Raw genomic sequence first — 24,717 nt, 5'->3', positions numbered from 1 at the left:
TGCAAAGATTGCTACTCAGCGATATGCATAGGAAAGTAGCATACAGACCCTTAGGGCTTGGAAATCTTGAGTGATGATGGCACTCATGGATGATTGTGCGCAAAGACGATTTTATGAAAGTTCTAGATCAAGCCAGCAATCATGTTTATAGGAACGATCGTGCACGTGGAGATGCACCAAAGGGTGATCGTATTTGTTGCCTTCATCTCATAGATCGTCATCTTGTGAAGTGTAGTCTCATGGAGACCAGGATCAAAATGCAGCCTTTTTCATGTGTACATGAGGGGAAGGGGTTCATTGCTTGTGAAAAACTGAAAACTGATCCGGGAAGTCAACCATCTCAGGTGCATCCCTGGCATGCACTGTGAGAGAGAGAGAGAGAGAGAGAGAGAGAGAGAGAGAGAGAGAGAGAGAGAGAGAGAGAGAGAGAGAGAGAGAGAGAGAGAGAGAGAGAGACATAACTCCTATCAATCGGCCTTACAGGACCTCTATGAAGATGAAAGAAGAAAGAACTTGAAGTTCATCTTTTTTCTGACGTGTCATGTAGATGGAGGATGACACAAACACACACACACACATACACAACACACACACATACACAACACACACACACACACACACACACTCTCTCTCTCTCTCTCTCTCTCTCTCTCTCTCTCTCTCTCTCTCTCTCTCTCTCTCTCTCTCACACATACTGCAAAACACAACAGCCAGGTGATATGTCTTTATAACCTTCAGAGATTGGAAGATGCTGAAGGGGAAAAGAAGCAGGGCAGTGCCTCTCCCTTTTACATGTGGCAACCATCTGCCAACATAGCACCAATTATGCAAAAGGGAAACCCTCCTTACTCTCTCGTTGTCGGCCACACAAATGAGGGATAGGACAGCAACAGACATGCCGCCCAACAAGATCAAGTGCATTTGATAGAGGTAGCACAAAAAATGTAACACAATTACGCTACCTAGTGGGTAGGTGGGGCCTACCCATCATCCACTACCACTTCTACAACTACCCGAAACAATTACATCTATTGAGTTAAATTTCCCTTAGTACCTTCTTTCTCTACAAGCTTGTCCTTATTTGGGGTTGCTGTAATGGTCCTTCAACACATTTCTCCATTTCCGTCAGTCCAGTCCATCATCGACCCTCAATCAAAACTCCCTTATATCTCTATTTACACAGTCAATCCATTGCAATTTACATATGAAAATCAGGCTATATATCGGTTCAGCGAGATCGGTGTTACTGTATGGACGTGAGTCGTGGTATGATAAAGAAACAATATAAAAGAGATTTTGTAGATTTGGGAACAAAGCCTCAGAAGAATATTGGGAGTTAAATGGCAGGACAGGATTAGAAATGAAACTATAGGAGAGATTACTCGAGGGCCATATGTGTATGAGATCATGATGAGGGGTAAAAGGAGATCATTTGGGCATGCTCTTCGCACTTCCCAAGAGAGATTAGTTCACCAAACGTTCAGCTGGGCTCCACATGGCACTAGAAGAATTGGAAGACCTAGGCCTACGTGGCTGAGGAATATGAAGCGTCAAGTAGGTGATGATGAAGGGAGAAGTATTGATTTAAAAGCTCAAGATAGAGATGACTGATGAAATCTAATGGAGGTTCTTTGCGTCGATAGGCGTAGGAGATGATGATGATGATGAACCTTCTCCCACCAGGTAGTCCCATATCCATCATCTTCCTTATCGGATGGCCTTCCTCTCATCTTTTTATATGTCCATACCATCTCAGTCTACTTTCTCTCAACTTGGTTGAAGCTGGTGCAATTTGAGAGTGCTTCTAACATGTTTGTTCTCAACTTTATCCTTTCTCGTAAGTCCACGTTGCCACCTCAACATTCTCATCTCAGTTACATCAATCCTGTTCTCATCTCTCCTCTTAGTTGTCCATGTTTTGGACGAGTACAACATTGCATATATGAAAAGAAAGATGCACTACAGTAATCATGTTCCTCCTTCAGCACATGCAGCATAGGAGATCAGCAGACAAATGCCTATGAAACTCTCTTGTTTTCTGTTATCCAAGCATTTTCTTTCATCATTTAATGTCCACAAATACTGTTTAGATTTCTAACTGTCAAATGTTCCTAACAACAAAGGATGTGAATAATTAGTGAGTCAGAAGTGCAGTACAAAGAGGTGCATAACTAGCTAACAAACGATGACTCATCAGAGTACATCGCAAGCAGCCGAACATCAAGGAAACACAGCTCTCATTCAATCGCACATATTTTTCTTGCTTGATCAAAATTCCAGTCAACTAATTTGTAGAAGTCCTTTAAAGAATTATTTGCAAAGGAACTGTCTCAATTCTCGTCAATTAAACTATAAAGAGAGTGTACAAATAGTGTCTATTAATATGATAATTGAATCACTTTGTAACAGCATTCTGCTCTTTTCAAAAGAACACGATTTCACTTCCTTACAAAATTTCTAGCCACAAATCTTCATATGACTTGAAAGACAAGATCTCCAGGCAAATGCTTTCTTACAGACAGTGCACTCGAATGGCTTCTCCCCAGTGTGAATTCTATAATGATTTTTGAAAGTAGTTTGCTGAGAAAATTCCTTATCACAGACAGTACACTTGAATGGCTTCTCGCCCGTGTGAATTCTATTATGTCTTGTGAGAACACTTCTCTGAGAAAATGCTTTGTCACAGACATTGCATTTGAATGGCCTCTCCCCCGTGTGAATTCTATTATGTCTCGTAAGAAAACTTTTATCAGAAAACGCTTTGTCACAGACACTGCACTTGAATGGATTCTCTCCCGTGTGAATTCTATAATGTCTCGCGAGATGACATCTATGAGAAAATACTTTGCCACAGACGCTACACTTGAAAGGCTTCTCCCCAGTGTGAATTCTATTATGGCTCGTGAGATGACATCTATGAGAAAATGCTTTATCACAGACACTGCACTTGAAGGGCTTATTCCTAGTATGAGTTTTATAATGTGCTTTAAGATCCATTTGCTTAGAAAATTTTTTGCCACAATCTCTGCATCTATTTCCAATCTCAACCTCTTTCTGTAAACATTCTTTGCCCCTTATTCTTCCGTTTCCTTTGCCCTCTTTCCTTCTGGATCGCAACTGTATGCCATACTTCTCCTTCACTCCTGTCTTTACACTCTCCTCCTCTTTATTGATTTCCCTTTTGTTGATTTCTAAATCCTCTTTACGCACTGATGCATCAGAGTCGAAAGAATATTTCATGCTACCTTTGCTTGACTCAAATACTTCCGGCTCTGCTTCGAACTCTACTTCTGGCTCCGATTTGAATTCCATATCTGGATCCATGAAAAGAGAGCTATCATCAAGGAGCCCATCACTCACAAAGATATCATTATTTTCCAACTTGACTGTTGTGTGTGAAAACGAGTCTTCCATTTCGCATTTCATTGGAAATTCTGATGATTCAGAGTTCCTCGTCCTCTCCCTATCATAAAATGACATCCTCTTGAATGTGATCTTCGACAGTTTACAAATATATAGTTAACGCTTAACTTTCTACAACATGAACGAACATATACTTAAAAGACATTTTCAGTAGTTTACACCATCTTGCCACAAGAGGTGGATGGTTATTTCCTTTGAGACGAAAAGTCTGAAATAATAGAGAACAACTGTCAGTGGAGAAGGGCAAAATGAAAATGTTGGAGTTTTCTGAAATAAAAGGACAACTTTTACAACTAAATTAAAAAAAAAAAAAATCTACTTTTCCCAGCCATACGAACCCAAGTCCTTTAATTGTTGTTGTTATTATTACTATTATTATTATTATTGTTATTATTATTATCATTATTGAAGTATATTTAGATGGAAACGAAACTCAGATAGGTCCTTCCTGAATGACTTTATTTTCAAGACTAATTTATAATGATATACAGTTTAAAAGAAGACAAGATAATTAACAGGGTAGTTATGCTTAATGAGTAGTAAGTATCTGTAAACACAAATATAACCTCCTGTAATAGGAAGTTATCAACATAAATACATAACACCTTTTCCCCTCGCGAAAAAGAATGAAAGATTAAAGCAAATAAAAGGATAAAACAATCAATAATTAAATGGTAGCATAGCTTCGAATAAATAATGCAAAACATTTGTACATGCTTGTATATACATGTGAATTGAAATTCACCTGATATTCATGGAAATTTTCTTCTTTTACAGGAGGAACATCCGAAGTGCAGTAGCGTCTTCTGCAACGTCCGCAGTAAGAACTTCTGCGGGCATGATTCGTGTAGGAGGCACGCGGCTTGCGCAGCCTCCAAGGATGATCTCCATTACTGGGACCCTCAGGTATGTTCAGTGTGTACTAACCTGCTAGCTGAGGCCTTTGATTCCCCTAGGTCGGCGGAGTCAAGGGATGCAGCGAGGGAGAAGCTTTGTGGGTAAGGGGTTTCCAAAAGAATACCTCTGGACCTTATCTTCCAAGTGAGAAGATGAGGGCGTACCTCTTTCCCAAGGCTTCTGCTGACGCTGTCATCCCCCAGCCTCGGCCGGAGATCCCTCTCGTCCAGATCCCCGTGGATGCTGAAGTCACGGATGCCATGCAAGACATTCAGCTGGACGACAAGATGTCGGACGTGTCCGAACGGGCGGAAGAGGACCTCCTCGTAGGGGGCGAGGACGAGGATCAAGATCCGATCGTCGTGGAGGAAGAGGATGCTGTGCCATCGGACGCTCCAGTTCAGGCCCCTGAACCTATCCCCTCTAGTTCGTCCGCTCTTCCACCAGAGCTGGGACAAGCTCTCTCTTCTATTGTTGGCATGATATAACAAATGCAGAAGGAGAACAATCAGAAGGCAGCTGCAATGGAACTACAGATGCAGAGGATTGCAGCATCACGTGGGCCTCAGAAAAAGCTCAACGTGAAAGACCTTCCTGTGTGCTCGGATGCCAACCCGTGGAGGTATGCCGAGCACATACCGATGACGGTCGGAAAGATCGTCATGTCGGAGAAGCTGGGTTCAGTTCCCCTTGAGGAGGTGGAATTCTGGCCCAGCAGAGGGGCCTATCCGGACTGTTACGTCCGTCTGAAGAAGGAACCGGCCTCGAAGGAGGAGATGGAGCCGAAGGAGGTGATCGTCTTGGATCACGCCAAGGCTCAAGCTTTGCTGGCGTCTGCAATGAAGGAGAGGGGCTTCTTGAACTCGAAAGTTGCTGCTTTGAGTAAGAAGCACCCTTCCTTCGTATCCTCTGCGGCTAGGGCCTTCCCCTTTCTGCAGAAGGGGTTCGCGGCCGTTCTGAAGGCAGTCGAGGCTGGCAAACCATGCCCCTCCTTGGAGGAATGCAAGCCTTTGTCTTTAGCCTTGCCGATGGACAAAAAGGACTGGAAGGACGTCCATCTTACCTTTTCGGTTGGGAAGTTGGACGCCGATATCACAGGTCGGCAGTTCGGCGAAAACCTCCCTAAGCTGTCTGAATTCCTTCTGCGAAGGGAGCTCGAGACGAAGGAGCGTCTGGCAGCCTCGATGTCTCTCCAGACAACCATGGAGACAATGGCAAGCGACCCCAAGGTCCATGAAATGTTCATGGTGGTGGCCAAGACCCATCTGGCCACGGTGACAAAGGACCTCTATAGCTTTGTCAAGGCGAGGAGGGCCTGCAGGGAGTTTGTGTTCGCCTTGGCTACAGTGAGGCACGAACCGAAGAAATTGATCTCATCCAACATCTGGGGCAAAGATCTCTTCCCCAGTGATGTAGTTAAGGAGGTGGTGGACAAGGCAGCCACGGAGAATAGGAATCTTCTCCTTAAGTGGGGCCTGTCTCTCAAGAGGAAGTCTTTCCCCGATGAGGGTCCCCAACCGAAGGGGAAGACGAAGAAATCTAGGTTTTCTCCCCGCCCAGCCAAGCCTTTCAGACCGCAACGTCAGCAGCAGCAACAGTCGGCTTTGCCTCCGGTGCCCCAGATGGTAGGCCAGGCCCCGACCACCTTCCAATGGGTGCCCCAGGTCGTGTCCTCGCCATCCCCGGCATTCAACCCAGTGTTCGAAGGGCAGTCTACTACCTTTCGAGCAAAGCCTAGAGGAGCAGCCAGAGGCTCGTCTAGACGCCCCTCAAGGGGAAGGGGATCCAGAGGTGGTCGCGGCCAAGGAGGCAAGACTGCAGGGCAGCAGTCAAAGTGAAGTGATGCCGGTAGGAGGGAGACTACAGTACTTTCGGGATCGTTGGACCTTCGATCCCTGGGCCCACAGCCTGCTCAAAAATGGACTGGGTTGGAGCTGGTACAGCACTCCGCCCCCGTGCCCTCGATTTTTCCAACACTCCACCCCCGTTTTGGAGGAGTACATTCAAGAACTGTTGGAGAAAAAGGTGATCCGGAGGGTAAAGTCCATCAAGTTCCAAGGGAGGCTGTTTTGTGTTCCCAAGAAAGACTCGGGGAAACTCAGAGTCATTCTGGACTTGTCGCCACTCAACAAGTTCAAGATGTTAACGTTGCAACACATAAGGGCCTTACTGCCCAAGAGGGCATTTACCGTCTCCATCGACTTGTCAGACACCTATTGGCACGTTCCAATCAGTCGCCGTCTCTCCCCCTACCTAGGATTCAAGCTACAACGAAGACTTTACGCCTTCAGAGCGATGCCTTTCGGGCTAAATATAGCCCCAAGGATCTTCACGAAGCTTGCGAGCGCAGCGCTCAAACAGTTACGCCTAAAAGGGATCCAGGTGGTAGCCTACCTGGACGATTGGCTGGTGTGGGCATCATCCAGGGCGGAATGCTTGCAGGCTTCCCTACAGGTGATTCAGTTCCTAGAGTATCTAGGGTTCAAGATCAACAGAAAGAAGTCTCGTCTTTCTCCATCTCAGAGGTTCCAGTGGTTGGGAATTCACTGGGACCTAGTGTCACACCGATTCTCCATCCCGATGTTGAAAAGGAAGGAGATAGCGGGGTCTGTCAAGAGACTTCTAGATTCCGAGAGGATATCAAGACGCGAACAAGAGAGGGTTCTGGGCTCTCTTCAGTTTGCGTCGGTAACAGACCCGGTGCTAAGAGCACAGCTAAAGGATGCAGCCGGAGTTTGGAGAAGCTTTGCATCAAACGCGCGAAGGGACTTGATGAGACCGGTTCCGCTTCGGCTACGTTCTCTTCTCAGACCGTGGTCTCAGGCCAGTCGTCTAAAGAGGTCGGTACCTCTTCAGCCACCTCCCCCGTCAGTGACAATTCACACAGACGCTTCAAAGGAAGGGTGGGGAGGTCACTCTCATCGAAAGAAGGTCCAAGGGACCTGGTCCAAGCTATTCAGGACCTTTCACATAAACTTTCTAGAAGCTATGGCAGTACTTCTTACCCTGAGGAAAGTTTCCCCGCATCATTCGATCCACATAAGGTTGGTACTGGACAGCGAGGTGGTTGTGAAATGTCTGATTCGGCGGGGATCGAGGTCCCCAAGCTGAAGGTTGCTGAAGAGCGCTGTGCGTAGTGAAGCACTGGCACGCAGGAAGCGCTGGCTCGTATTCAGGAGAGCGCTGTCGTGTAGGAGAACGTTGGCGAGTTGGAGACCGAGGTTGCGCAGGAGCACGCTGACAAGCTCAAGCTGGAGAGGGCAGTTGCGCTGGCAAGCTGGTAAACATTGCTCCCTGGAACGGCGAGGCGTCGCTGGAGAGCGCAGGTGATCGGGAGATCGCTGGGGCATTGGAGGCCGCTGAGGATGAACAGGAGAAGGCTGTAGGTCAGGCGAATGCCGAAGCATTGTAGAGCGTTGACGAGCTGGAGAGCATGGGCGCTCTGTAAAGCGTGAAGGAGCAGGCTGGCGCTGATGAGATGTTGGTGAGCGCTGGTGCACTGGAGAGCGTTGGCACGCAGCTGCACGATTAGATAGGGCCTCAGGATGCTGTACCGAAGACAGGAAGACAGGAACGGTGACGGCAGGTCGGCAGGTAGGACGAACAGGAACCGGGATGTGCCCTTTGGAAGGGCGAACATCTACAGAAGAGTCCATGACCGAAGTCCAAGGACTAGCTGCAGCGTCTTGGGAGAAGGGGCAGGAGACTCTTCTGTGGGGGACAGCTGCGATGACGAGGCTTTAGTGCCGAAGAGGCACCTTTTCACCGATGGTGAAGGACGACCTCTAAGGCAAAGCAGAGGGCGATCTATGTGACGGAGACGCCCATTAGGGGCCATTGGATCAGCAAGCTGACCATGAGCAGCAGCAGTCCTACGAATAGGAGTCTATGAGAAAACTCCTTCGAGGGAGAGAAACACTCGCAGGAGAGACAGACGTAGGACTAAGTTTCCCCCTCGAAGGATGATCAGGAACGGGGGAAACTAAGTCAGCAGCAACAACTGGAGAGGCAGGGGTGTCGGCAGAAGCCACAGAAGACGCCTCTGACACCACGACATCAATGAGCGCAAAAGGATCCACCTCCAAAGTCAACGACAACGGCTGCACACTCGCACCACGAAGGATGAGCTGCATCAAGGAGTCCTTGGAGGGCGGACCCGGAAGCCCCAAGGACGACCACACCTGCAAAACAAAAGACATAGACAAGGCCTCACCCAGGGGGAGAGGTGGGGCAGCTTTGGTAGGGGAGGCAACACCATTTCTCGAGGACCGGGGTTGGCCACAAATAAAAGGGTCTATGCTACTACTCAACGGTCTCTCGGAAGAGGTCAAACAAGTAGGAGCTTCGGAGGAAGGTTGCAAGACGGAAGAAGAGGTCAATGCTTTTCTCTCCTTATATCCTGCTTAGATTTCTCCTTCCGTCGTTACCCGAACCTCTCCCACTGGGAGGCAGACTACTCCCGACACTCAATACACTGATTACCAATTTCACAATATTGACCTCTGCAGACAGACGAAGAGTGTGGCGATCGGTTTCCACGGCCGACATGAAGGTTACGCCGGCCATCAAGTCCAGGGCAGGTGCACATGATCGCAGAAGTCAACACAAACACATACTTACACAAAGAGAAAGCACAAAAGAATTAATGGCAGTCCAATTATAACAGCGAAGGATGAGGAACGGCAACAACCGGTCTCCATCCGAGCCAAAGGCAAATTGAGCTAAATCACCAGTGTGTGAGTGGGAGCCTTAGCAAGCAAACCCCCCTACCCCAGCTAGCTAGCAGTATGGGTAGTTAACCCTCACTAAATTCTAATGGCTCGTCATTTCAGCTTCGCCAAAAGTAATACAGTACCCTTAAATAAATAGCGTAGATTTGTATTCCAGTTACGGAACAAAGGCTATTTATATGAAGAAATACCAATAGCGCGGGGGTAATACACCCTCGTTAAATTCTAATGGCTCGCCATTTCAGCTGCGCTAAAAGGTAAACCCAATGTAAATAGCGTGGTTTGTATTTCGGTTACGGAACAAACCAACTTGATAAAGTTTAAGATGGTATTGCTTCAAGGAGTCACACTTACCCCTATGAATGGACGATGGTTTGTGTAAGAACAAATTACAGTAGATAAGTGTCTTCTTAACTTGGAAAATACAGTTTTCTGACTTATTGTCATCAAAATCATGGAGCCTTTGTAGTTTGTTGGGACAGGGTTGGGATCACTAGATATTCAAGTATAAAATGACAGAAATCGGCTGTTTTTCATGGGAACTATAACAGAATGAAATATTAATGAATTAACTAGTTTTGTAAATGCTTGTCCCAACAAACTACATACATAGGGTTGGGATCGCCAGAAAATATAGTATATAACATCAGAAATCGACTGGTTTTTCACGGGAATTACAACAGAATGAAATACTAATGAAATCACTAGTTTTGTAAATGTTTGTCCCAACAATCTACATACTAGGACCACTCAGCGCATGAATGTCGGAACCGTGCAAGAATAGCCAACATGAAATGGAACACCAAGAAAGACCTAGTTTTGTGCTAGGCATTTCATACAATATCGACTAAAACTTCACTCGTTCTACATATTCGGAAGTGTATATGAACATGTTGGAACCCCCTCTTCCCGACGGACATAGGTGCGAACCTGGGACTTTGGGTGTGCAAAATACAACCTAACCTAGTAGTTCCCAGATCACAACCCCTAGCTGGGGGGAAAGACCCCAGACGCCCTTCCCAGGTCACAACCCCTAGCAAAATTTGTTAAAGGCAATAGAACCTAACAAACCCACCTAACCTAACCTATTAGTTCCCAGGTCACAATCCCTAGCTGGGGGTAAGCCCTCCGACCCTGTTCACAGGTCACAACCCTTAGCAAAGTTTGTAAGAGGCAAAAGAACCTAACAAACCCACCTAACCTAACCTATTAGTTCCCAGGTCACAGCCTTTGGCCGCCGGACCCTCTTCCCAGGTCACAAACTAAAACAAAATAAAAATAATTTCTTACATTATGATAGAGTGAATCACAAATAAAACTCTCTCCTACACAATAAAAAGCAATGGAAGGACTCTAAATTATATCTTAACTAAACTGTAATAAAAATGTTACTCAGTATTACCTTAATGTGAATATTTTACGACAATTGCACCTCTAATTATACACGATTGTCCTCAAAGCATCAAGGTGATCGATACGAGTAATAAATTCAACCAAATCGCTCAAAGAAAATATATAGGACATATTGTCTGTCCATTACGGCCGTTAGCGTTAGAAAGGCAGACCTCGGATACTCGTCGGGTCAATCTTTGGTCACGAGGGGGGGACATTAATACACGCAGCCAACAAAAGCAGGTATTATTTTACAAGCACTTACCAGGCCATAGGCGATATTTGCCATTACAAACAACATCAGCTACACATTTCAGTCACTTTTTCTTCTATGCACTTTTCGGCGGAAATGCATAATTAACGAGTTATTCAATATCTTATTTTTAATATTTGTTAAAAATGGACAAGTCATTCGACATGTTGACTCCACAGGTAGCTCTTGTTAGTTTGTATATCTGTTTTCATCTTACTTGGCTCCTCCCATTGCGCAATGTGACAATATTTGCTTGAATGCGCATTTGCTCCTCCCACTAATGTCGCTCCTCCCAATCTAAACACTACTGGGTTCTTTTCAAGGGTTATTATTGGACGATTCATTGGTCTCTCAGTCTTGTTTCAAGGATCCTGTTTTTCGTGCAATATAACATTGTAAACGATAGTATTTTGTTTTTTTCCCTATTTCATTATGGGAGAGAGAAAACCCGTGATTGTCGTTTGTTTTCGGTTTTCAAAAGTTCCGGTTTCTATATTTTCATCACACGTCATTTTACTGTCATGGATCCTCCGGTACGGTTGTGTGAAATATGTCGTTATTCCTATTTTGATGTGATCGGCCGATTTCATGGGAATTATAATGGAACTCCTGAAGTAGTGAATCGTTTTCTAAGGGAGCATTCCGTATTACCTTTAAGTGTCCAGTGTGGTAAATGTGATTCGCCTTTACATTTTCATGAGGATAGACATGTGTGGTATTGTACCAAATCTGAACGTATTCCAGTACTTGATGATTCAGAAGAGGGGTCAACCACAACCTTCCACATCTTCATCGTCATATTCCGTTTAAGGTAAGAAGTGATTTAACAAAATATATATATTCAAATTTACCCCTGGTTAAGGGGGGGGTCGCAGGGGGGCGAAGCCCCCCCCCCCCCCCCCCCCCCCCCCCCCCCCCCCCCCCGTAGGGGTACAGGGCCCCTAGGTTAGGTTAGGTGGGTTTGTTAGGTTCTGTGGTGCCCTGAAAATTACTGTGGCCTTAAAAGGGGTCGCAGGGGGGGGCGAAGCCCCCCCCCCCGGTAGGGGTACAGGGCCCCTAGGTTAGGTTAGGTGGGTTTGTTAGGTTCTGTGGTGCCCTGAAAATTACTGTGGCTTTAAGGGGGGGTCGCTGGGGGGCCCTACCCCTCCTCCCCCAGTAGGCCTAGTTAGGGGTATGGGGGAGGGGTGCTGGAACATTAATTATTCATTTATTGCAAATATCATTCAATGCCCCAACACCAGAAAATATGTTTTACCAGTAGATTTTGATGTGTTTTGCAGGAATTTCACCTTCATATTTGTCGAAAATACACAGTTTTTGTCACACACCATTTGGGGTGTGGGATAAAAACGGGTGATTTCCGCCAAAAATGAAGGTGAAATTCGTGCAAAACACATCAAAATCTACTGGTAAAACATATTTTCTGGCCCCTAGGCCCTGGTAAGTCATAGTAAAAATTTACCCAAAAGCAGGCCTACAAGCACACAGAAAAAGAGGTTAGTTCTGGTGGGCTAGTTTACTGTGGCTTAACCCTCCTAAACATCTTAACTAGACTTTGCCTATCCTAACCTTTGGTTGTATATACGACAAATTATTGGTTCGGCATAATTCCAAGACATGTCCCAACGAACTAGAATCTTAACAAGGGGGTAAAAATGTAGATTGTTGCGATTAGCAAAAACATAAGTCCAAACATCACTAAATTTCCAAGCGGAGCCACCAGCTGATAGGCGAACGGCGGGCTGCCCAACGAGTGTTATTTTGGTCAGGCAGGAATCAATGCATGAGAGAAATTTTATGATCGATGCATTATAACAACCTTTTCCCTACCTAACATTCCTTGGTAATTATTACAGCAGTATTAAAGGCCACTGTAAAGGACGGGTTCCAACCAACTACGAACTTAAGAGAGGTAAGAATGTATATTGATAGGGCAGCATTAGGGGTGTATGTATGATAGTGGCCACCTACTGTATATGTATGATTACGGCCAACTTAAAATACGGCAGTGTAAGGGGGGTTGCATAGGGCGTTAGCCCATTCCTGTTAGGTAAGTACATGGCTTGTAAGTTAGGTTAGGGGGGAAAGTTTAGGTTAGTTGATGTCCATTTTTATTCCACACGGGAGGAGCTGGCCGCTGATATACTAAGACTCCTATTCATGAATTGGTTAAGTCTACAATGCATACCAACGTTATTACAATATACTTTTGATATACATAAGAGTATGTACAACCTTGAATGATATTACAAACGTTCCTTGCTGGGAGAGAAAGTACATTGGTACACACGTTAGGACGTAAAGTAGTCTGAAAAAAAAGCCACAAGTAAAACTTACCAAAATGCCTTTAAAACGCCTGTTTTGTCTTGCTGCAGATAAAAACACAACACTTATATTCGCGAATTGTCGAAATTACGTTAAACTTAGAATCTGTTAACCAAGTATCGTCTTCAAATCGAGTGTCAGTGTCTGTCTGTCAGAGTCAGACATGATGAGACATCAACAACGTTGCCTTTTCATGGGCAGGGAACAACAACAAACATTTGGATGCGTTTAGTTTTACGATGTTTCTGTTTTCTTTATATATTCCACATAATATTTGTATTTTTAAATATAATAACGTATTCAATTTATGTAACTTATTTTATTAATTTTTAAAATATAATTTAATAATCAAAATAATTATTTTATTTTTATAAAAAGTAAATGTTCAAGAACATAGTAACTAATTTTATATGAAACGCCTCTACTAGCGATCAAGTGTTGGGCAGAAATTTGCGTTTTCATCGGCTACGATAAATGACAACAAACGTTTGGATGCGTTTAGTTTTAGAAGTTTGTATTTTCATTACATATTCCATATAATATTTGTATATTTGAATATTATAACGTATTAAATTTATAAAATTATTTTATTAAATATATATATTATAATTTAATAGTCAAAATAATTATTGATTTTTATAACAAGTGAATATTCAATAACAAAATAGCTAGTTTTATATGAAACGCCTCTGTTCGCGAGATGGAAAAGCTCCTGGGCCTGATGGAATTAAGCCAGAAATATAGACATGGGCCTGATGGAATTAAGCCAGAAATATAGACATGGGCCTGATGGAATTAAGCCAGAAATATAGACATGGGCCTGATGGAATTAAGCCAGAAATATAGACATGGGCCTGATGGAATTAAGCCAGAAATATAGACATGGGCCTGATGGAATTAAGCCAGAAATATAGACATGGGCCTGATGGAATTAAGCCAGAAATATAGACATGGGCCTGATGGAATTAAGCCAGAAATATAGACATGGGCCTGATGGAATTAAGCCAGAAATATAGACATGGGCCTGATGGAATTAAGCCAGAAATATAGACATGGGCCTGATGGAATTAAGCCAGAAATATAGACATGGGCCTGATGGAATTAAGCCAGAAATATAGACATGGGCCTGATGGAATTAAGCCAGAAATATAGACATGGGCCTGATGGAATTAAGCCAGACATATTCAAGACAATGAAAGATAGCGAAATTTAAAATGCATAAATGGACTGAGAAAATCGTAATCTGGAAAGTGGGGAGGAAAATCCAAACTGGGACATATCTAAAACTATTCTAATTCCAAAGGTAGTAAAGCTTACAGTTAAGGACTTTAGACCTATTGCACTAACAAACATTTCATACAAGATCTTTATGGGTTGGGCATTATAAGAGACAAAATAGAACACCTATTATTATTATTATTACTTACTAAGCTACAACCCTAGTTGAAAAAGCAGTATGCTATAAGCCCTGGGGCTCCAACAGGGAAAATAGCTCAGTGAGGAAAGGAAAAAAGGAAAATAAAATATTCTAAGAAGAGTAACAACAATAAATATCTCCTATATAAACTATAAAAACTTTAACAAAACAAAAGGAAGAGAAATAAGATTGGAGAGTGTGCTCGAGTGTACCCTCAAGCAAGAGAACTCTAACCCAAGACAGTGAAAGGCCATGGTACAGAGGCTATGGCACTACCCAAGACTGGAGAACAGTGGTTTGATTTTGGAGTGTCCTTCTCCTAGAAGAGCTGCTTACCATAGCTAAAGAGGCGTATTCTGGAAAGTGGGGAGGAAAATCCAAACTGGGACATATCTAAAACTAATCTCATTCCAAAGGTAGTAAAGCTTACAGTTAAGGACTTTAGAACTATTGCACTAACAAACCTTTCATACAAGATCTTTATGGGCATTATAAGAGACAAAATAGAACACCTAAATGAGAATGGTCTAACAAATGTACATCAAGCAGGATTCACAAAGAAAAGAAGAATAACAGATAATCTTTACCTATTATATTTACTGTATATTCAAAATATACTTAATAAAAAATGGATTAATTACTCTAAAGTGTCCTTAAAATATGCAATTTACAAATAGTGACACTTTTGAGTTATCACAATTCTTGATTAAGTATATTTTTAATATACAGTATATCAAATGTATGCTGGCATCACGAACTTCTGTTTGGTTGACTATGTTGACGTCAGTTCCATGTCGTTTAGTGAATTCGAGCTATTTTCTTTTTATAACCCCTTCTCCCCTCTTCAACATATCTTGCTAATTATTGCTTTCCCAGAATTTAAATAACCACCTAATTACTGTGCAAGAAGGTGAGAACTGCAGGATTCCATTATATTGGAGTAAATGGAGAGCGTGGTGTTCTATACTATTACTTAAGAGGAGATAATAAAACAAGAGATCAAGTGACAAAAGATAATACCATATAAAGAAAAGAATAGAGGGTTGTCTGGGTATATTAGAAAAGGCCATTGAAGTTAGAAGTAAAAGTATGCAATATGTGAAGCTGTCTGTGTAGGAGGTAAACTAATAATAATGAATTTTCTGCAGATTGCAGCACTTTTCATCTAATAGGCTTCATATAGTAGTATGCCCACAATCCAATGATGGAAATATAAACTGTATATTATGTGATGTAGAAGAAAATGCTAACCACTTTATATTATATTGTCCACAGTTTAGTGATATAAGAATAAAAGTAATTGAGCTTCAACAACCATACGAAGAATATAGTGCACAAACAGTTGGAAAATTCCTTTTTTGTGAAGAGAATATTGAAAATAAGAAAAGTATACTACAACAAATGTGGATGAAAAGAGAAAAACTAGTGAAAATAAGGAACACACAAAACTAAAAGACACAGAGGCGCCGTTGTAAAGGCTATGCCTCACCCCAGAACCTGAACCTGAACCTGAGAGCAACGAGGACCCTTAAAGCGTATTACACAGTGCCTCAAAATAAGGCATATTTTTAGAGGAGAAACCAACACCATTCTGTAATTGTGTGATATATAAACGCAACTCTGTGTGACTGGGGATATTTGTAAAAGTCAACTGATCGTTGTGAATCGGAATAAGGTAAGATAACTTGGATCTGTTTCTGGTTACTGATAATTTTCGCGTTTGTTTACACGAACGAAACACGACCATGTTGTGGAGAGAGCAACGAGGAACCTGGCACGTGTACCCTTCTTGTAAACAAACCAGTCTGGCTCAAGTAAGAAATTCCTTCTAATGGAAAACTCAAGTGTTAAAATTGATAATAAACCGTATAGAAAAGTTTGGATTCATGAATTTAATCAACAGAGGAAGGAAAAAAGTGAATTTTACAATTTATATTGTCAGTCTCGTCTAGAGGACGACAAATTTTACGAATATTTACGCATGACACAACAGACCTTTGATTCTTTGCTGGCAATATTGAAAGTCATGCTAAAAAAGAAAAGGACTAACTACAGACAACCTCTAACTCCCGAAGAGAAACTAGTAATAACTTTAAGGTAAGTAAAAAGAAAAGGTGCTATTATAGTATGCTATCTACCGTCAAATTTCTGCTATAGTATGGTATCTACCACAAAGTATGTTATCTACCGTCAATGTTAATCCTCCTGTTTGATGAGGATTATCAAACAGATTACTTACCACCACTATGTTATCCTCATTGGACTTTAATGATAGTTTAAAAATAATTATTGGAATGACAACATGGATGCAAAATTATAAACAGTTTGTAGGTTCAGTTAGGTTGGGTTAGGTTAGGTTAGATTAGGACATAGGTGCATAATTATAAGCAGTTTATAAGTTAGGTTAGGTTAACTTGGGTTGAGTTAGGTAAGGATAGGTTAGGTTATCAAGTCGGTATTGATCCTCCTTATTACAGGCGGATTAGCAAGTAGACCGTATCCTTAGGGACTGATGGTGGCTATCATACTATAGTCAGAGAGGGGTGGTAGATAGCAAAATCGGCGGTAGATAGCATACTGTAATAGCACCAAAGAAAATATGGGTTTTAAGATTATATTACAAAACTAACTACAAATAAGGCTATTTCCTGAGAATAATGTAGAAATCATTATTAGTTGAGAATTACATCGAAACAAAAATAAGGAAACCCTTGTATTATGTTGAAATGAAAAGAAAAAGATCAGAAGTTATCAATCTTATGTACAATAGTCGTGGTCCTGTAAATCTATGTAGGGATTGGGAGTTGAATGCATGGCGCCGATGGTCTCTCTTGAGGGCCTCTCGTTCTGTTCTACCTCTTCCATTTCTTCTAAGAAAAGATTTTGGGTTTTGTATTTGCGTTCTTATGCGGAGCTTTTTTGTGGGGTTTAGTTTCTTCATGTACGGAAACAAACTTTTGAAGATATACAAATCTTCATCACCAGATTCTTCCTGTTCCTTTCTTAACATTTCCAACTTCGGCTTTTCGATTTCAACCAGTTAATCATTTTTTCTTGCCATGTAATCAAGATTTGCTCTTCGCCGCTTCTTAGTCGACGGATTTGTTTGCCAACCATTATCTTGAGATGTAGATCCGGTGTCAGGGGAGAGAGCTGGAGAAGGGGTCCTAGAATTATGTATCACGAACGGTGGCGAAACATGACTTACATTAGACTCAATGTCATCATCAACTAAAGACAGGTCATCTTCTATTATCCTGATGTTTTCTTCTTGGCTTAAGTTGGAGCTCCTATATTCTGGCAGATAAATGTCTTTCAAAAATGATAATTGATTGAAGTAAGGCTAAGTACTATTAACTATTTCCGAAGCTCCGTCACCTGATTTGGGTTTCTCCAATTTCTTCAATTCTTTTCTATAATAGTCTTTTAGGTTTTTCCATTTTCTTTTAATAGAAATATCTGAAAGATACAATCAAAGTAAACCAAAGTGTAACATAGCTCTATACAAGTTTGAAAAAGAATATAAAAAATGGGATAAACAATGAGCTCCTAATAGAAATGATATATTAATTATCATAACAAACAAATTCTTTCCTTTTTTCTCTCCTTTTCAGGTTTCTGGCGAGTGGTGAATCTTTTCGATCTTTGGCTTTGCGTTTTCGTCGCGGTAGAAGCACTACTTCAGAAGTTGTAAAGGAAACTTGCAATGCTATTTGGGAGGCTCTAAACAATAAATATTTACCCCATTCAAATAAGGAAGCTTGGCTTGCAACTGCAGAAAACTTTTACAAAAAATGGAATTTTCCCAACTGTATTGGAGCATTGGATAAGAAGCATATTGAAATAAAGTGTCCCGCCAGGAGTGGTTCGACATGCAACAATTATAAAGAAAATATCTCTATATCGCTACAAGCAATGGCAGATGCTGATGGCAAACTTATCACAATTGATGTTGGTAGGCAGAGTGACTCAGGACTTTTCAGATCATCTGATTTATACAAACTTTTGGAGTCTGAACAACTTGATATTCCAGACCCGTCTACGCTTCCTGGTACTGATGTGGAAGTTCCCTATGTCATTATAGCTGATGAAGGATACCCCTTGTTACCATACCTTATGAGACCGTTTCCTCAAAGGAACTTGGATAACCAAAGAAGAATATATAATTACCGTCTATCAAGAGCTCGCAGAAGTGTAGAATGTAGCTTTGATGTACTGACAAATAAATGGAGGATATTATCTAAACAAATTGAGACAGATGTTACCACCGCAGTATCTATTGTTAAAGCAGTATGTATATTACACAATTATATTTTAGACAAGGAGGGGCAAAACTCAGTTTTTTCACATGCACCTGAAGAGAGGATACAAAGCGCCCAAGCATGTGCAAGACCTCAAGGCCGGCTACTAAGTGGTGCTTTAAATATCAGGGAAACCCTATGTAATTATTTCAATGGAGTTGGCAAAATTTAGCTTTTACCAGGCAATATAATTGCTTTAGATATGGCATAAAGTTCATAACAATTCATTGTCACTTTTACTTTTAAGATTATACAACTAGTATTGGCATAAATATAATGTTTAAACACATACAGGAGAGTTTCATTTGAAATTTCCCTACTCCATATTTTATAAATTTTCTGTGGTTATCTTTCACCTCTTGGTTGGAAATCTCTCTCTCTCTCTCTCTCTCTCTCTCTCTCTCTCTCTCTCTCTCTCTCTCTCTCTCTCTCATTTTTATATATACTGTATATATATATATATATATATATATATATATATATATATATATATATATATATATATATATATATATATATATATATATAAAGTTCTTAATAGAAATTAAGTGGTGATGCTTTCTAATAAACAGATTGCAATACACGAAAAGGCACACTCATTTTAACTTACCATCCATTTGCAGTTGATTCCTTAAATCTTCACAATGTTTTTTTAACACAAGGTTATTTTTATGTAATGGATGACGAGGATCCCATATTGCTCTCCTCCGGAACACCTCCCCAATAAATTCTTCCGTAGCCATGGCTGTAAAGACGACCGCCTGAAAGCGTGCAACTCCCGAACTGATAAGAAATATTGTGGTCTAGGGTGGAAACGCGCGAAGCCGCCACTGTATTTTAAAACATGACATAGGTTGGCAGCAACTGCAGCGGTTTGCGGTTTCCCGCTCATCCTGTCTGGCCATGTGCATAAGATACCTTATGTTTCAATTTTGCTCGGGAACCTCTTCCCACTAACCTCGCCGCTCATCGCGCTTGGTCTGGCCGGGCCTTTACTTTTGGTTTTTTCAAAAGTGTATTTAATTGAATTTCAGGATAAAAGGTGCCATAACAAGGCCACTAACGCCTTTCAAACCAACTTTGAGGATTGACTTCTTAAAATATTTTATATTTCCTTGTTTCCTTTTCTCACTGGGCTATTTTCCCTGTTGAGGCCCCTGGGCTTATAGAATTCTGCTTTTCCAACTAGGGTTGTAACTTAGCAATTCATAATAATAATAATAAGCCATCGGTTTATAAAATAAGTATTAAGTATCATGGGTAGGCCTACATAGCCCAATATTCTTAGTAATATATGAAAATGTATTAGAATTTGGTAATTCATAACTGACATTTTGGGTTGAATGTAGCTCGTTGGGACAGGGTAAGACAAGAGTACGGCAGTCTAAGGATACGGCTCCTAGGTTAGGTTCGTTAGGTTAGGTTAGGTAGGAAACAGAAACGTACGGTTAGGTGATGTTTTTGTGTCAAAAATGTGGTTTTTCCCAACAAACTACAAAGGCTCCGCATGGGGAATGCTTGTCAAAAACATTGTTCAGAACTTTTTGAGTGAATTGCTCAAGATATCCCTAACCGGATAATAACATAGCGCGTCCCTCGGAATTTTTATATTGCTGTTTGTATATACACACAAATAATGGTTTTGAGTTTCCATGGGGCTCCCCAAATGGAGTGAAAAGATGAGAAAACAATGTATTGACAATGGCATGTATATATTAACAAGGAATGCATAATGAAATGGCCGGACATGCGGCATGAAATGGAGAACATAATAAGACTAACCTGGCCGAACGAGATCTATTTTTGCATGACCTAGCAACGTTGTTCATGGTGTCTTCTTCTTCGGTTCTCCCTGCACGGGCCTGCCGAAATTCGCTCAGGACCAGAATTTTGATGGTCTTTCTTCACACACGTCGCAAAATAACAACAAATTAGGGTCCTGATGCGAATTTCCAGGTGTCCTACCGTTGCATATGGCAATTCTCTTACCTAGGAACGAGACATATCGACAAAACAATTAGGTATTTTGAGTTTTCCTTTCCAAGAACCTCTAAGAGTCCAATGGCACTTAACTAACATGTAGGAAAATACGTTCCAACAATGCGAGTGCTAAGGGAGTTTGTTTTCATATACAGCTAAATTACCTATATCATTCTGTTAAATTCAAATATACATCTTAATTGCATAAGATAAGTTAATTTTATTCATTAGTTGTAATTTACAAAATTATAATTAAAGCATTATCCAAATGACAGGCACCCTAGAGATGAGGATCTAACGAAGCTTATCCAATCAAGAGATTTGTCTAAGGCTCATAGCTGCGTCTCCACAGGTAATTATACTTAAATTTATCGTAATTGGTACAATTATATGTTATAAGTAGTATTCATTTAAGCAGAAAGTTCCCGTTCTTTTATTCTAGTTAATATTCATTGTAAATTATATCAAATAGGCCAGGGTACGTCACAAATGGGTTTAGACTAGGGTATTTGTTGGGTGCTACCTTAGCGTGAGGTCTACCGCCATATGTATGAAGTGTGTATCGCTAGAATAAATGTGGAAATTTATGATGACATTTTTATTTTTACCTTTCTTCCTACTCTATTTCAGTCTTTCGTAGGATATGTTTAAATTAATTGTTTATCATTAAAATAAATGGATGGAAATGTGTGATGTCAATGATTGAGGTAGATCTCACTCTAAAGTAGCACCACATATTGGATACAGTCCAATGGTCCATTCTGACTTTGTCATTAAATAAAAAGAGTAAATATACGATACTTTAATTTCTAGCCTGATACATGAACCATATATTTTTCCTACTCGCTATCTTGTGTTTGATGCATTTATGACCATGATTATTGGGGGCAAACCACCCGTTCATGAGTTTTTGGACCCCCTTACATAAAGACAATTATAGGGAACCCCAGTGGGAAACCAGGTTTTTTTTTGGGTGGAGAAATGTAATAAACGAGGGATTTGCAGCAATAATAATGGTCAGAAATGCATAATAAGCACAAGTTAACCAGTTTGAAAAATATATGGTTCATGTAAGTGACTGAAAACCGGACAAAACATGATTATTTATAACTTTTGAGAATTGTAAAAGGATACAGAACCTTACAAACCCACCTAACCTAATCTAGTAGTTCCCAGGTCACAGCCCCTATCCGGGGGCAACCCCCCTGGACCCCCCTTCCCAGGTCACAACCGCTAGCTGGACCTCCTATCCAGGTCTCAAACTAAAAGTAAATCACAAATAATTCCTTACCTTATGATTGACACAGTCTTCCTTTTTTTTTTTTTTTTTTTGTCTTGGCAATCTTTACAGAAGCTTTGCAGTAGAAATGTGCTGGTCTTTCCAAAAAAATTAATTGTTCCGTAACCGAAATACAAACCACGCTATTTACATAGGGTATTACTTTCGGCGTAGCTGAATGACGAGCCATTAGATTTTTAACGAGGGTTAACTACCCTCACGCTAGTTAGCAAGGGGGTAGGGGAGGGGTAGCTAGCTACCCATCCCCCCCTCACACTGGTGAACTGCATCACTTCACTTTTGGCTCGGACGATGAGCAGACGTGAGTTACTTAGACACTAAGATAGGTTTTTCGTGAAGTTTTACCTGTTTTCTCGTGTTTCCTTGGGGTCAACAGAACCTAGCCTCCTATCTAGGTTCTTCGGATTTGCTTCAGCACGGTCTCTAGGTCTGGAAGGCCACTCCCACCTCCTAAAGTATAAGTCTCCTAAGAAAGTAGTTCGAGGTAAGTACAAATTACTTAAAATTTGTGATATTTTGAATGTTTTTGATAATGGTTTCTGGTGGAAAGCCATAATTTTGTAGCTATTTTGGGTTGACTAGTGAGTAATACTAATGAAACACAGTCAAAACATTGGAGTTTTTATTTGGTAGGACTTACCTTGCGGAGCTTTTTTATTTCGGCGGCCATTTCCTCGTGTGTATAGAAAATAGACAACAACTAACCTAAACTTCTCCCACTTAACCTAAACTACAAGCCGTGTTCTAACTTACTTATTGGGGGGTGCTATTGCTCCCCTGCGACCCCCTTACACGGCCGTATTCATAGTCTGCCTTCATCATGCATACAGGAGGCCGCTATCTTACGTACACCCCCACCTGGCTCACAGAAAACGTGCCTTTCCATCTTATTTTCTATGGAGGTGTTGTAGCTTGGTTAGTAATATTAATGTTAATATTTACAAGGCATCCTGTCCCTTGTCCCTGGTATTCATGAGAAACCTTTAAACTGGTTTTATTGAAAGTAAATGCTGCCTTAGTGGCGTTAATTTTGTAATTGACGTTTTGTATTGTTCTTATTATCTTTTTTTCTTCATTGCTCTAATCTGCCAGTACCTGGGATTGTGACATTTTCCAGAGGAAGATGATGGAGTCCATATTCATTTACAATTCTTCTTTAAGATATCACTACATATTACAAAAGTCCAGATAGTAAGTATAAATTATGTCTGCCGTGACACACTATCACAATGTCAGTGTGCACAAAGTAATATTCACTTATATAAAAAAATTCGTTGATTTAAGGGTATCCCGGGTCACCGGGTACCCCCTCTCACTCACACATTACTGATATTTCACCACTTTTTCTTTTGGCTCTGGAGAGAATTGATGTGCCCACTCTCTGCTCCTACACCATGACATGGCCATGCAGACTTTTGCTTTTCAAACTGCTTTCTCTCTTGTTACTGGTGTGATTGTTCTCTTTGATGCACCTCATGCAGGTGTGTAAAGGAACTGAAGGGCTCAGTTGTGGTACCCTCATGTTGACCAACCCCCACTCCTTGTGTCCGACCTGCAGAGGGAGTTGTTGCAAGCAGGTTTCCACCTGCGACAAGTATAGGGAGTGATTTGTCTTTCAGAGGGAGAAGTTTAGGCGTTGGAGGAAGAAATCTAAGAGAGACCCTTTGCCTTCGGGGTCATCCTCGAGGTCTAAGAGACCTTGGACTTCTTTTTTCACCCTGCGACCTCTTCATGAACACGCTTAACTCCTTGGCAACCTCTGGGTACCGGTGACCTTGTTGTTTCTCATAGAGAAGCCCCTTTGCCCCCATCCTCGGGAAAGTCTTTTTCACTTTCAGATGTGTTGTAGGCTTGGCTGTCCTTGGGTGTTGCTGGACCTCCTTCTGAGGAAGTCTTTCTTAAGCTCCTTCAGCTGGGTGCCCAGAGTAATCCTGTTCCTGCTGCCCCTGTTGTTGCCGTCTCTTCTCCTGTTGATGCATAGTCTGTGTGAAGCCCATCTCTTGCCTTCTTCATATAGTGTTGTTCATGACCCTCGTACTCGTTTGCCCTCCCTTCGACGGCCACCTGGTGATGATGAGCCCTCCCATCACCCTCAGACCTCCATGTCTTCTAGGGATCACAGCCCTCTACATTCGTCATCCGCCAGGCAGCGCTCCTGTTCGCAAGATCGCCAATCTTCTCGTCGTTCTCCTGTTCGTCATCGTTAGTGTTCTCAGGATCATCACTCGCCGGCTCATGCTAGTCACTCCAGTGCTCTTATGACCATCTCCATGGAACGTGGTTCGAGTTCTCAGGTCTCTTGAGAGACCTTCCTATGAATCATTACGCCAGGCAACCAATCGCCACCTGACTTGGAAGACGGTGTTCCTGCTAGCTTTGGCTTCGGCCAAGCGAGTCAGTGAACTTCGTGGCCTCTCATGCGACATTGCCCATTCAAGGGGATGGGGAGAGGTAACGTTCAGCTTCGTCCCTGAATTTATTGCTAAGACTCAGAACCCGGGAGTAGCGCATCCATGATTCGACTCCTTCCGGATTTCTAGTCTCCGTACTGTAACAGATGACCCAGACGATCTCTTACTATGCCCAGTGAGGAGTTTGAGGCTGTATCTTAAGAGAAAAGCCGCAGCCGGTCCTTGTGTGTCTGCACTATTCGTCAGCACAGGAAGGACCAAAAGGAAGGTCACCAAGAACACCATCTC

At 41.9% G+C, this 24,717-nt stretch overlaps 3 protein-coding genes and 1 pseudogene across 3 annotated transcripts in view; 1 reads left to right on the top strand and 3 right to left on the bottom strand.

Moving 5' to 3' along the window:
* LOC137632509 (zinc finger protein 454-like) overlaps positions 1–13,208 on the bottom strand; it is a 29,775-nt gene extending 16,567 nt beyond the window's left edge. The window contains exon 1 of the mRNA XM_068364474.1: positions 13,033–13,208. The gene's annotated coding sequence lies outside the window, so the exon portion shown is untranslated. The remainder of the gene's footprint in view (positions 1–13,032) is intronic.
* On the bottom strand, positions 2,458–3,414 carry LOC137632398 (zinc finger protein 664-like). The gene has a single exon (XM_068364331.1). It carries the CDS (start codon positions 3,412–3,414, stop codon positions 2,458–2,460), a length of 957 nt encoding a protein of 318 aa, XP_068220432.1.
* A 2,923-nt stretch (positions 13,209–16,131) lies between the features above and the next one.
* LOC137632394 (zinc finger protein 721-like) overlaps positions 16,132–24,717 on the top strand; it is a 66,836-nt gene continuing 58,250 nt past the window's right edge. The window contains exons 1-2 of the mRNA XM_068364329.1: positions 16,132–16,534; positions 20,994–21,070. The gene's annotated coding sequence lies outside the window, so the exon portion shown is untranslated. The remainder of the gene's footprint in view (positions 16,535–20,993; positions 21,071–24,717) is intronic.
* Positions 16,547–19,481, bottom strand: LOC137632396 (uncharacterized; annotated as a pseudogene).

This window comes from Palaemon carinicauda, chromosome 41 (assembly GCF_036898095.1).
Source record: "Palaemon carinicauda isolate YSFRI2023 chromosome 41, ASM3689809v2, whole genome shotgun sequence".
Lineage (NCBI taxonomy): Eukaryota > Metazoa > Arthropoda > Malacostraca > Decapoda > Palaemonidae > Palaemon > Palaemon carinicauda.
Note: the sequence above shows the minus strand (reverse complement) of the source record. Positions and strands in the feature narration are given on the sequence as shown.